Below are 11,711 nucleotides of genomic sequence, written 5' to 3'. Positions count from 1 at the left end.
CCGCAGCCTTTCCGCCGTGGCGCAGGCCGCAGTCGGTGCGATCCGCCGCCATCCGCCGCCATGCCGCCCAAATTCGATCCCACCGAAGTGAAAGTCGGTACGTGTGGGGTTGGGGGGGGCTGTGGGGGCGGGGATGGCGGTAAGGAGCTGACGGAGCGTTGCTGTGCCCACAGTGTATCTGCGCTGCACCGGAGGGGAGGTCGGAGCCACTTCCGCGTTGGCCCCGAAGATCGGCCCGCTCGGCCTGGTACGTGTAGGCCGCAATGGGGGGGGGCGTTCATTAATGGTTTATGATCGTATTGATTGATTGATGATCGTATTGATCGATTTATGACCTTAACGTGTGTGTTGTGCTCAGTCTCCCAAGAAGGTCGGGGATGACATCGCCAAAGCCACCGGGGACTGGAAGGGGCTGAGGATCACGGTGAAACTCACCATCCAGAACAGGCAAGCGCAGGTACACGACGCCAACAGGGATCGCTGTGTGAGCGGGCGCTGCTCGCTGCCAACACAAGCACGATCCCGGCAGGGTCGACTCAGCCCTTCATCCTTCCGAGGTGGATAAAATGAGAACCACACCGTGTGTGGGGGCTTCTGGGAAGGCCTGGGTGGGAACGGAACGTCTGAGCCTTCTGAGTGCATTGGTTGTGTGTGTTGTATGGGATGTGAAACGAGGGCTGTGGAGATCTGAATGAAGCCTTTCTGAGCCCGTCCTGCAGCCACCCGCCACTGTACCTGCCTTGAACTCAGTAGCTGGTATATTCCAGTGGTGAGCTGAGAGCAGCCCCAGCCCAGGAAGCAGCGCTCCAATGGCTGTGGGAAGGGCTGTGCCGAAAGGCTGGGAACAAAGTCCTGTGCTGGAGGGAGAGGCGTGTGCTGGGGAGCAGGGAATGAAGGCCTGGCCTTGTGTTATCTGTGTGCTTGGATTGTGGGGAAAAGAACCTTATCTCTTTTTGTTTAGATTGAAGTGGTTCCTTCTGCCTCTGCTCTGATTATCAAAGCTCTGAAGGAGCCCCCCCGTGACAGAAAGAAGCAGAAAAACAGTAAGTTTTGTTCCGCATTTGGTTCTTGGTGTCATTTAGTACTGAAAAAGAACGTGCACCTTGTGGCTGCTTGGTGTGAACTGGCAGACAAGTGCCAGGGGGGTTTTGGGGCGGTGGGATTTCCTTAAACAAGTGCATCAAAGTGAGCAGAACAGCCACCCGCCACTGTACCTGTCTAATAATACAGTGACTTGTATAGTCCAGAGGTGAGCTGAGAGAAAATGCCAACCTAGGAAACAGAGTTATTCTTCTTGTGGGTAGCTCTGTGCCGAAGGCTGGGAACAGCAGCACTGATCACAGCCCCAGTGTAGCTGTAACCTTACGGCTCTCTGTGTGAACTGAGGAATGCTGCTCCTCAGTTGGAGAATGGGGGGCTGGAATTGCACTGTGCTTCACTGAGCTCACTGGTGCCATTGCTTTGTTTCACAGTAAAGCACAATGGCAGTATCACCTTTGATGAGGTAGTGAACATCGCCCGGCAGATGAGGCACAGATCTCTGGCTCGAGAGCTGTCTGGTAAGTACTGACCTTAAGGGATGGGACTGAGTCTTGCTGTGGGATCCGAGTGGCTCAGGCTCTTGGCTGATTCTTGGTACAACCTAATTACTGGTGGGGTGAAGCTCCTACAGCTTGTCTGTGCTGACACAACAGCTGTAACATCATATGGCAGCAGCCATCCTCTTACTGCCTGGTGAAAGCAGTGCCAGCTGCAAGGCATGAGTGCATGGCAGGACTTAACTGAGGGAGCCTGAGCTGTCTGCAGTACTACTCCTGTCATTGTATGGGGCTGAGTAGTAGGTAGCACCTTAGGCACTCGGTTTGCTTGTAGCATATAGTGCTTTCTGGAGCTTTCTATCAACAGTGCCCTCTAGCTGGCGTAGGCTGTGTGCTGTCACCTTCTGAACTGGGTGATGGTAGATGGCATGGGAGTGCTGAGGCAGTTAGGAACTGAGCTATCTAATGGTTCTTCAGGGTTTTCCCTGTGCTAAAGCTGTGTTTTCCAACTGCAGGGACAATTAAGGAGATCCTTGGAACTGCTCAGTCTGTGGGATGCAGCATTGATGGCAGACACCCACACGATATCATTGATGACATCAATAGTGGTGCAATTGAGTGCCCAGCTGTAAGTATCAACCTCTAGCTGAAACTGCTGTAATTAAGCTATTTACTAAAAGGGATCTCTACTAATGAGCTGTATTTTCTTCTCTCCACAGAGCTAAATGGAAAAGTTGCCATATGAAGGTTCTTACATCTTCTGTAGCACCTTAAATACTTAATAAAACACCAGGCTGTTAACAGTACCACTGCTTTTGTCCTTGTCCAGTTCTGTGTATGTGGGATTTTGCTAGTGGACTTGGTTCAAGCAAGCATTCCCATGTGCAAATGGCGAACACCTCTGACTGGAGAGCTTTGTGAGCTGCTTTTTAGTGCCAAGTGTAGCTGGCAGCTACAGCATTTGTGCCTGATGGGATGGAGCTTGGCCTCGTTCAGCCAGCAGGGGGAACATCTGGCTTAGGTGGCAGTGTGGGCATCCCTGGTGCAGGTTCTTTGCTCAGACTTCTCGTGTCTTTTATCAGGAAATTTATACCAGGGTTTTCTGATGACCAGAAAAAAATACAGACCATTCAGACTGAGGTTGAGCTCCTGTGTATTTTTAACTACTGAAGAGGTTGTGGCTGGGGTGGAATTCTGCAGTTTATTTCAGAATGTTGTAAAGGGGCCGATGTCGTGTCTCTTGGGTCTCCTGACTCCTTGGATGGTGATGCTGCGGGAGCTGGGTAAGCAAGCTCGATAGCCTGGGTCTACATCATATGCTCCAGGTCCTGGCGTCTCTGAAATTAAAAAGAGGCAATTTGTGTTGGTATTTCCCTTTGGGAGTTGTGAAAAACAAGTGCCACCTGGCCAGGCTGCTCCAAACCATCTGATGGAGTGTAAAGAAACTTCCAAGCTCTGCTATAACAACATAACCAACCTGTGATGGAGAGGTGCTTTGGGCTTGATGTGCATTGTATGTGACAGGGTTTGATGCTTGGTGCTCACACCTGAGTGATGTGGAGCTGTTAGTGAGGTACTGCTGCAGCGTGCAGGTGAAACCAATGTTCTCTGAAGTTCCTGGGTTAGAACTAGCATTGCTCTATTTCCATGTGCTCTCCTTTGGGGTGGCACAGCACCAGGGATGGTGTGTGATGTCAGGCTGTACAAAGCTGAAGTGGAATAATCCTGGTGATCTGAATGCTTTAACTGACTTGGGTGCTGCTGAGCCCTGCTAACAGTGGTGTTATGAGCACAGTTCACTTCGGCCCCACCAGCATCCTGGGGTGGGGAGGAGCCTTCTCAGTGCACAGCTATTTTTCTGAAGGGAGTGGGAATGAAATTCCTCCCAAGATTCTGCTTAAGCCTGAAGTGTGGCTTTGGGCTACGCTGCCTGAGTGCACAGCAGTCATGCACTAGGAATGCATCTCGTACAGCTTGTGAAGCATAAAATGTACATAATGTTAGCATGGAGATCAGGAGAAATCACCTGTTTGCACATGACTGGACAACAGGCTGCTGAGATAAGGCCTTGTGCCTGCTCTGCTCTGTGCTGCTCTGCCCAGTGGGGAGAAGGACAGAGCTTCCCAAAGGTGGACATCTTCCACCTGAGATGCTCATTGAGCAGCAGTGCGATAACTTCACATTGGGCTCATGGGCAGGAGTGGGATGTGCAGCTGCAACAAGGGGTTGCCAGGGTCCCTGGATGAAGGCTGGGCTGGGTGGGGGGGGTTGTGCTGACCGATAGGTTTACGGTTCCTGAGAACATCCAGGTTTGTCCGCTGCTCTCTGATGTAGGGTGGGTACATGGCTCCGTCAGGCTGAGGGCAGCACAGGCTGCACAAGGGCTGCAGTGAAATGGAGAAAGGCATAACACAAAATTACCTTCTATTCCTTCAAACAGCCTATACATCAGCCTATAGCTGTACCACACATCCCAGCCCCGACTATCAGTCTGTAAGATCTCATGCAGCCTCATCAGCAGCTGCAGGAGCTCTCCTGCTTTCTGCTGCCCTTTGTTCCTCCAGCTGTTTGTAGGGCCTTTCTCTGGGGGGGACCAGGGAATAAAGCAAAAGAGCAACATCCCAGACACTTATTTTTAACTCTTTGACTTGGAGGCTCCAAGCAAGGAGGCTTTGGTGCTCTCCAAGTGAGCTCTGCTTTGGATTCAGCACATTCCTCACCTCTCCAAGAACACAACTTGCAACAGATTCTGGCTTTGTGTAAGAAAGAACATCTCCAAGTGGCCCCAGGCTGCGATGGGGACACTGCTGTGTTGGGGGGACCTGGGGAAACACCATTGTCCAGGCTGGCTCCATTCCAGCTGAGGTTTGCAATGATCATCACTGATGGGGAGGGCAGTTCGGCAGAGCGGTGCCTCTTTCAGAAGCACCTTTAGTTTAAAGAGCTTTAAGGTGCTCGCTAACCTCAGCCTTAGCAGAGCCCCTGCTCTGCCAATGGTTCATTTCATCCCACCCAAACTCCCGAGGCAGGAGGCGCAGGGACGGACACAGTAAGAACCTACATTAAATCCATGTTCCACCTTCACTCTCCTGCTGGCCGGCCCCGAGCTCGGACAGTTCTTCCCACTGCGGCGCGATGCATCTGTACGAGGACAGACGGGAGGAGCCGTATTGAGCCCTGTGAGCGCTGCCCACGGCCCCATTTATTTCCCCACATCCCCCATATTTTACCCATGTTTCCTCTTCTGCCCGGATCCGGTCACTAGTTTGGATGCAGCAGCCCCGGCCTTTCGGTGCTGCCCGTTCGCTCCGGTTCCCGCGCACAGCCCCCGCTTTGTGTCCAGGCCGCTGTCAGGCCTTCGGGGCTTCGCTGTGCCCCCCAGCCTCCAAGTTTCGCTCTATTTATCGCTATACCCATAACGCATCGCCCCGCTCCCGGCCCATTTACCCCCGTTACCCCCCCGGCCCCGCCCCTCCCTCCGTTCAGGCGGCACAAAGCTTCCCGCGAAAGTGACGTCACCGCGCGCGCCGCCTCCTCCCGCTCCCGAACCCGCGCCCGCGCGCGCCCCCATCCAGCTCCTCCCGCCCTCCTTTCCCACGTGACCCCGCTTCGCGCCGCTCTCCCATTGGCCGCTCCGGCGTCGTCGTGAGATCGACGCGCGCATTTCCCGCCCCGCCATTGGTCGCTGTGTGTGTGTGGCGCTGGGAGGTGGCGCGCCGCCCCGCCCCCCCCCGGTGTGCGCCTGGCGGCGGCGCGTGGCAGCGGCTCCCGCGCGCGGCTCCGAGTTGGCGCGGCCCGGCCATGACGGACTTCAAGCTGGGCATCGTGCGGCTCGGCCGCGTGGCCGGGAAGGTGCGGGGGGATGGGATGGGGATGGGAGACGGGGGGACGCGGCGGGAGGACGGACGGACCGAGGGGGGGGCGCGGCCGGGAGCGTCGGGCCGGGCTCGGCCGCACGGAGCTGGGCCGGGCGGAGCGCGGGGCGGCGGCTGAGCGCGGTGCTGTGTTACAGACCAAGTACACGCTGATCGACGAGCAGGACATCCCGCTGGTGGAGAGCTTCTCCTTCGAGGTGAGCCCCGCGCCGCCCCGGGAACCGACCCCGAGGGATCCGCTCCCCGCCCCAGCATCCGCCCCGGCCCCGCAGCCCCCGACCCGCCGGGCAGCCCCGCAGCCCCGACCCGCCGCTCCGTCCCCGCCGCCCGTTCCCGTCCCAGCGCTGCCGGCCCGTTTCCCGGCGCTCCCCCTGTCGGAGTGGGAAAGTTGCGAGGTTCCCTCCGCACGTGGGAGCGGATCCGTCCCGCCCCGAGCTCTGCTGGTGCCGCCCGCGCCCCCGGGGCTGGGAAGGCCGAGCGCTGCCGGGCTGTGCTGAGCGCTGAGCTCCGGGCTGTGCTGAGCTCCGGGCTGTGCTGAGCTCCGGGCTGTGCTGAGCTCCGAGCTGTGCTGAGCGCCGCCGCGTTTCCTCCGCGCGGCCATAGTGACAATAGTGAGGCCCCACGTGCGGCGCTGCGTCCGGCCAGGAGAGGGGGGGAGCTGTGGGGGGGTCCAGCACCTCCATCGTGGGGCGGGGGGAGAGGAGATCCGGGTCTGATCTGGGGGGAAATCCTTTCCTCAGAGGGCGGTGAGGCCCCGCAGCGCTGCCCAGAGCGGTGGGTGCCCGTCCTGAGGTGCTCAAAGCTGTGGATGGGCCCTGGGCAGCCTGAGCTGGGGGGGTTTGGGGTCCATGTCAGCACAACCATCCCATGGAGCCGTAGCAGTAGAGGTTCGTTCTTGCTGGAGATCTGAAACAAGCACAATTCCACGGCAATTCAGTGTCCTGTGGACACGTGGGAGGTGCTGCCTGTCCCTACCGCTGTCCCACTGCAGCTCACTCTCTGCTGCTCAGCACCAGTTGATCTCACGCTCTTCCCCTTCTCTCCAGGCTCGCATGGAGGTGGATGCTGATGGAAATGGTGCTAAAATATTTGCTTACGCTTTTGACAAAAACCGTGGAAGGGGATCCGGCCGCCTGCTGCACGAGCTGCTCTGGTGGGTATCACAATAGGGCCCGGGGCTGTTACTGCACACAGCATTTGGGGCCTCATTCAGAGCCCAGAGCAGTGCTGCAATGCCCTGGCCTGGCTCTGTTTTGCACCGTGCCCTGAGATAGCTGATGCTCCAATAATGTTATTTCTAGGGAGGGTGGTTACAGGTGAGTATTGTGTTGCTTCAATCTGGGAAATGCGACTGAATCTTCACTTGGGGCTTCTTCTGTCCTGAGATGAGCAGGTAGGTGAGAAGTGACAGACTGTGGATAGAGCAGCTGATAGCCCACAACTTAGGGGACTTTGCTCGTCTTTCTGGATCCTGAAGGGTGCTGCTGCTTCCTACACTGCTGTGTCTGCTCCCCTTGTGGCAGGGAGCTTTGCCTGAAGTTCTTTGTAGCTGCCATTAGGACTCAGAGCCCAGCAACTGGTTGTCAGAGGCACTTTGTAAATGTGTTCTTCATGGGTTTATAGGAAAGCTGGGCTATGTTGAAGAGAACCATTATTTATTTTTAAAAGCCTTTTCTGAAGAATTAAACATGCTTTCTGTTCAGTCCCATAAACTGTAATGAAAGAGCACCCAAGATCTCCCTGTACTTTCTTCATTGCTTGAGGTTACTTGTTCTCCCCCAGCTCAGTCCCTGGATGAGAGAGGCAGGAAAAACGCCAGGCACAATTACTCTTATTTTAAATCTGCTCATTAAATATGGATTTTAACCTGCTCTGTTATTGTTTAATCTGACAGTACACAACTTTGGAAATGAGTCAGAATTTGGCTGCACTGTGTGGTGTGAGTGGGGCTGTCAGCCCCTGCTCACTGTGCAGCTCACAGCAGAGCCTGCAGTGCTTGCCTTGCTCCAGCGTGTGCAGGGCTTTGCGTACAGCTCAGTCATTGCCTCTCTCATTAGCTGGACTTCTGTTAGGAAACAGCTGTAACATGCTCAGTTGGGTAACTCAAATCGTGTGACTTCACCATAGTGAAGCTGGTGTCAAACCCCCGAGGTTCTGAGTGATGGGGATTTTTGGAGGCGAGCTGTGAGCTGCCCTGCAAGCCAACCTGCAGGTCTGGAGATACAGTCAGGTTCTTTGGGAAGCACTGAGCATTTCAGCTGTTCTCTAAAGTTGGTTTGGTCCCTCTGAAGGCGTCTGTTTTGCTGTGGTCTTTAATTACACGCTACCACGAGGCAGCTCGGTGCGCTTTGCTGCCTGAGCCTCCTTGTATCTCTGAGAAGCCTCTTGGCTGCAGGTGCTGCGTAGTGCTGACCCTCCTATCAGCACGCTGTGCTGCTCTCCTTGTGCTGCAGCTGTTCTGAAAACAAACCTGCAGTGTGTTGAGCTGAAGGACCATCCCCCGCATGAGCTCTGGGACAGCAGACAGGGCTGCAGGGGCCCCGTGAGGGAGATGGGTGGCAGCACCCATCACAGCTGCATTTCCTGCATGAAGGAGAAGCAGAGAGCTTGAGTTACTGCATGTAGCGGAGTGCAGGTGTTCCACCTGTCCTGTGCATCCCCTTCCTCAGAATCTCACTCTAAAGGGACAAACCTGATGCTCCATCAGCCCCTTTCAGCAGACTCTTTTCCATGCTTCTTCTTGGTTTCTTCCCTAAATCCAGGCTGGCGTGAGTTAATATGCAGCTGTTCCTACTTTGGGTTCAAGCAAGTTGCAGTAGTTTCTCTTAGTCAATATGCAGGCATTGCAGGCTGTCTGTTATTCACAATTAGTCAAAAATATTCGCCTGTTTGGTGGTGAAAGCCCTGTCCTGTTGCTTAAGAGACGTACTCAGTAAATGAAAAACTGACTCACGCCAGTGCCAAACTTGAACATATAATAGAAACTATTAATATTAAAACAGTAAAACAATATTAGCTCCATTCAAGCTGTAACATTAATAATTACATGGGTGCTGGTGCTGAAACTGGAATGATGGTTTCTGGAGGTTTCTGTGCAATATTCTTAGAATTCAAATGTACCAGGATTGTCTTCTGAGTCAACTAATTTATAATGGAAATGAGCTCCTGAAACAGATCTCTGTCTTCTGGGAGCTGATACAGCTGAAATACCCACTGCAGCCCGAGCTGTATCGTCACCGTTTCAATGGCAGCAGACTAGGAGGCCTCCTGGAATCAGGGCAGTGCTTGGGGCTGCGGAGCATCGCTCGTTGCTGAGCTTCAGGATGGTTTTGTTTCCTGCAGGGAGAGGCACCGCGGGGGGATCGCTCCGGGATTTCAGGTGGTGCATCTGAATTCAGTCACTGTGGACAACCGGCTCGACAATCTGCGCCTCGTCCCGTGGGGGTGGAAACCCAAAGCTGAGGATCTCTCCAGTAAACAAAGGTGTGTTGATGTTTGGTGGGGAGATGCCATCAAATGATGCTTGCCAACATCTTCAGTTGTTTCACCTCTTCTGTTTAGTGCTGTCCATCTTGGCTGAGCCCGTTTATTTGACCTCGGGCTGCTTATAGCATCGCAGTTTCACATTGCTCATCTGAGAAAGACCAGAGTTAGTGCTGACCATGCTACGAAGGGTCGATCTCACCCCATGGCAGTATGTAGAGGTTCTGCTCTGCCAGATGTCACCACAGTCAAGCAGGAAACCTGCATTCCCTTCTGCTTGGATGGTGGCATTTGGGGACAGTTCAGCCTGCGGTTCATGCAGGCTCATGGCTCATTCTCAGGCACTGAAGCTCAATCACAGCCTGCAAAAGTCAGTGTCTGCAAAATGCTTCTGTCTGAAATAGTGTAATTAGGTTAAAAATAAGTTCCTGGGAACAGCTTCTGTTGGTGTTCACTGCAGGTTCCTACACACCATGTTGTGCTGATGTTACTCCAAGTGCATCAGATCCTTATATTGGGTTGGACTTGTTTCACCTGTGATGGGGAGGCCCAGGAATGTTCATTTTTGGTGAGGGACCCATAGGCTGAATTCTTTGGCATTTACACCAGTGTAAGGCTGAAAGGATGCTGTGTATGTGAGAAAACTGTATAGTCTGAGCTGTAGCAGATTCAGTGTGATGGTAACCTTACCTTATTCTTTAACAAATGTGTACTTGCTTTTTTTAAAGGGAACAAAGTCTGTATTGGCTGGCAATCCAACAGCTCCCTACAGACCCTATAGAAGAGCAGTTTCCTGTCCTGAATGTAACACGATACTACAACGCTAACGGGGATGTTGTGGAGGAGGAGGAGAACTCATGCACATACTATGAATGTCACTACCCCCCATGCACAATGATTGAAAAGCAGGTGTGTCTGAAAGAGCTGGATGTAAAGATGACGACTTGGGCTGCATCTGTAGGGGAGGGGAGAGGTTGTTTCTAAAACCAGCGAGTTTTGCTGGCTGCATTCAGTTGCTAAGGGCAGAAATTCTCTTTAACTCAGGTGTTCTTCAGCATGGGCTTTTTCTACTGTGATTCAGGCTCTTGAGACTTCTGTACAAGTGTTTATTGGGGCTTCTGAGAGGAAGGATGTGGATTTTAATTGTCAGTTTGAGTGAACGTTGTGTTGAATTGGGATAAGAAATGACCCGATGGTTTGCTGGGAGGAGCATAAAGGCTGTGATGTGCACAGACAGGCAGGTGGGAGCATTCCAGGTCTCTGATGACCCAGAATTTGAGAGAGCTGTGTGAGGCTTCTTTATCAGATATGGAGGAGGCATTTTAAGGCTTTGAACTGTAGCAGAGTAAAAAAATTACGTGCTTGACCTTTCATGTGATGAGAGCGAACTTGCACGGCGCTTATTCAGCGCTGAACTGCCAGGAAAGCAAGTTGTAGCTCTTTGCTGTGGGCAGATGAAGTGGAGCATCATAGTCCAGATGAAGGCAGGTATAGAGTGGGGCATCTGAGGCTGCGTCTCCATCAGCCCCATGTCTTTGTCTAGGAATAAGAGCTTTTCTTTTGCATTAACAAACGCTGAACAGGCTAAAATCATTTGATGCTCCATTTTAAGTCTTTTTGAGGAGGAAACGAATTTTAAACGTGTTTTAATTTGAAAAATTAATTTGAGCTTTACCTTCTGTTTGGGTCTGCACCTGAGAGCTGCCTGGATAACCGTGCCCAGCAGTGACAGTGTGTGCAGCCCTGCTGACTGTGTTTGTATCAAAGATGTTTGCACAACAGCAGCAGTGTGAGAACACGTGTGAAGCTGTTGGAGTTTAGTCTGCTGAGCCCTGCAGGAACCATTGCAAAATCAAACAGACGCCTTCACTTCGAGCGGTTGTGATGCTCTGACGCTGGTGCTGGGATGTGCCTATAGGCAGGAGTGAGAGGTGGCTTGTAAAGCTCCTTGGGAAAGACAGAGGTCTGGTGGTGCTGCTCAGGTTTGCTAACGCTGCCTTCTTTCTCCCAGCTACGTGAATTCAACATCTGCGGCCGCTGCCAGGTGGCCAGGTACTGCGGGTCGCAGTGCCAGCAGAAGGACTGGCCTGCCCACAAGAAGCACTGTCGGGAGAAGAAGCGAACCTTCCAGCAGGAGCTCGGACCCGAGCGATGACCGGGCGGCCCAGGCCTCTCAGCAGCAGGATTCCTTCTCAAAGGCATTGGACACTTGCTTTTGCACAGTAATGACAGACTGCTTAATGAAGCCAGAGGCACTGAAGAAGAAAAACCCTGTGATGCTTGAGCAGAACAGCTGACTGGATGAAGCCGGCTCTGACTGGTGCTGTGGAAAGGGATCGGGTCTACCCTTCCAGTATTATATTCTCAAGCAAAAAGACTACTGTGGAGGCTCCAGGCAGGAAGCTTCTCATTATTTATATGTTAATACGTTTGTAAACTCATGTACAGTTTTTGTTAGAAATTCTTGATAGGACTCATTACCTGTAATGTGCAGATGAGAACACATTGTTGGCCTCAAAGTTTAAAAAGAAAAGTCATGTAGCAAAAGCTTTTCCTCCCATGTGGCTATAGAAGTGTCTGGCTGTGCCAAGGCCAGGAGGCTCTGACATCAGCACTTGCTCTGGAGAACTCTGCATGGAAGTTATATTTAAAAAGCATAAAAAAAAAAGGCAAACACAGTAAAGGTTGGAATGAATCCTTGTGTGCTCTCTGCTTTTCTGCTCTTCCCTGCCAGGTGCTTTCAGAGCGTGGGACCACATGGGATCGCTGTGAGCAGGCTGTGCTGCTTCCTTCAGGGCGCTGCTGGAGTCCATGC

At 53.0% G+C, this 11,711-nt stretch overlaps 3 protein-coding genes and 2 non-coding genes across 7 annotated transcripts; 4 read left to right on the top strand and 1 right to left on the bottom strand.

The window, feature by feature from the left end:
* Positions 1 to 7: 7 nt before the first annotated feature.
* Positions 8 to 2,344, top strand: RPL12 (ribosomal protein L12). 2 transcript variants are annotated; one of them, XM_015878652.2, is made up of 7 exons: positions 8 to 97; positions 174 to 247; positions 359 to 457; positions 962 to 1,043; positions 1,473 to 1,559; positions 2,054 to 2,166; positions 2,258 to 2,344. In XM_015878652.2, the coding sequence occupies exons 1-7, from the start codon at positions 61 to 63 to the stop codon at positions 2,261 to 2,263; spliced, it is 498 nt and encodes a 165-aa protein (XP_015734138.1). In that variant the 5' UTR covers positions 8 to 60; the 3' UTR covers positions 2,264 to 2,344. The 2 variants fall into 2 exon arrangements, with proteins under 2 accessions (XP_015734138.1, XP_085377680.1); XM_085521554.1 differs by lacking the exon at positions 359 to 457.
* On the top strand, positions 723 to 850 carry LOC116654198 (small nucleolar RNA SNORA65). Its single transcript, XR_004309182.1, has one exon. It is a non-coding gene; the product is annotated as a small nucleolar RNA SNORA65 (small nucleolar RNA).
* LOC116654197 (small nucleolar RNA SNORA65) lies at positions 1,202 to 1,330 on the top strand. Its single transcript, XR_004309181.1, has one exon. It is a non-coding gene; the product is annotated as a small nucleolar RNA SNORA65 (small nucleolar RNA).
* A 330-nt stretch (positions 2,345 to 2,674) lies between the features above and the next one.
* STPG3 (sperm-tail PG-rich repeat containing 3) lies at positions 2,675 to 5,125 on the bottom strand. Its single transcript, XM_015878657.3, has 4 exons — positions 4,769 to 5,125; positions 4,600 to 4,679; positions 3,817 to 3,922; positions 2,675 to 2,875 (listed from the first exon to the last, which is right to left on the bottom strand). Exons 1-4 carry the CDS (start codon positions 4,770 to 4,772, stop codon positions 2,745 to 2,747), a joined length of 321 nt encoding a protein of 106 aa, XP_015734143.1. The 5' UTR covers positions 4,773 to 5,125; the 3' UTR covers positions 2,675 to 2,744.
* A 146-nt stretch (positions 5,126 to 5,271) lies between these two features.
* On the top strand, positions 5,272 to 11,591 carry ZMYND19 (zinc finger MYND-type containing 19). Of its 2 annotated transcripts, XM_015878642.3 has the most exons (6): positions 5,272 to 5,390; positions 5,551 to 5,610; positions 6,460 to 6,566; positions 8,756 to 8,896; positions 9,625 to 9,805; positions 10,908 to 11,591. In XM_015878642.3, the coding sequence occupies exons 1-6, from the start codon at positions 5,340 to 5,342 to the stop codon at positions 11,049 to 11,051; spliced, it is 684 nt and encodes a 227-aa protein (XP_015734128.1). In that variant the 5' UTR covers positions 5,272 to 5,339; the 3' UTR covers positions 11,052 to 11,591. The 2 variants fall into 2 exon arrangements, with proteins under 2 accessions (XP_015734128.1, XP_015734129.1); XM_015878643.3 differs by lacking the exon at positions 5,551 to 5,610.
* Positions 11,592 to 11,711: the final 120 nt, after the last annotated feature.

This window comes from Coturnix japonica, chromosome 21 (assembly GCF_054131305.1).
Source record: "Coturnix japonica strain WE chromosome 21, WE-NBRP24, whole genome shotgun sequence".
Classification (NCBI taxonomy): domain Eukaryota; kingdom Metazoa; phylum Chordata; class Aves; order Galliformes; family Phasianidae; genus Coturnix; species Coturnix japonica.
Note: the sequence above shows the minus strand (reverse complement) of the source record. Positions and strands in the feature narration are given on the sequence as shown.

Excerpts from the sequence above, each read along its gene's own strand:
- ZMYND19 (XM_015878642.3), top strand. The coding sequence starts at position 5,340 with ATGACGGACTTCAAGCTGGGCATCGTGCGGCTCGGCCGCGTGGCCGGG. Across the intron at positions 6,567-8,755 it reads CTGCTGCACGAGCTGCTCTG|GGAGAGGCACCGCGGGGGGA; the intron begins GTGGGTATCACA and ends TGTTTCCTGCAG. Across the intron at positions 8,897-9,624 it reads GATCTCTCCAGTAAACAAAG|GGAACAAAGTCTGTATTGGC; the intron begins GTGTGTTGATGT and ends CTTTTTTTAAAG.
- STPG3 (XM_015878657.3), bottom strand. Across the intron at positions 3,923-4,599 it reads AGGTGGAACATGGATTTAAT|CCCTTGTGCAGCCTGTGCTG; the intron begins GTAGGTTCTTAC and ends ATTTCACTGCAG. Across the intron at positions 2,876-3,816 it reads CAGGAACCGTAAACCTATCG|AGACGCCAGGACCTGGAGCA; the intron begins GTCAGCACAACC and ends TTTTAATTTCAG.
- RPL12 (XM_015878652.2), top strand. The coding sequence starts at position 61 with ATGCCGCCCAAATTCGATCCCACCGAAGTGAAAGTCG. Across the intron at positions 98-173 it reads TCCCACCGAAGTGAAAGTCG|TGTATCTGCGCTGCACCGGA; the intron begins GTACGTGTGGGG and ends CTGTGCCCACAG. Across the intron at positions 248-358 it reads AGATCGGCCCGCTCGGCCTG|TCTCCCAAGAAGGTCGGGGA; the intron begins GTACGTGTAGGC and ends TGTTGTGCTCAG.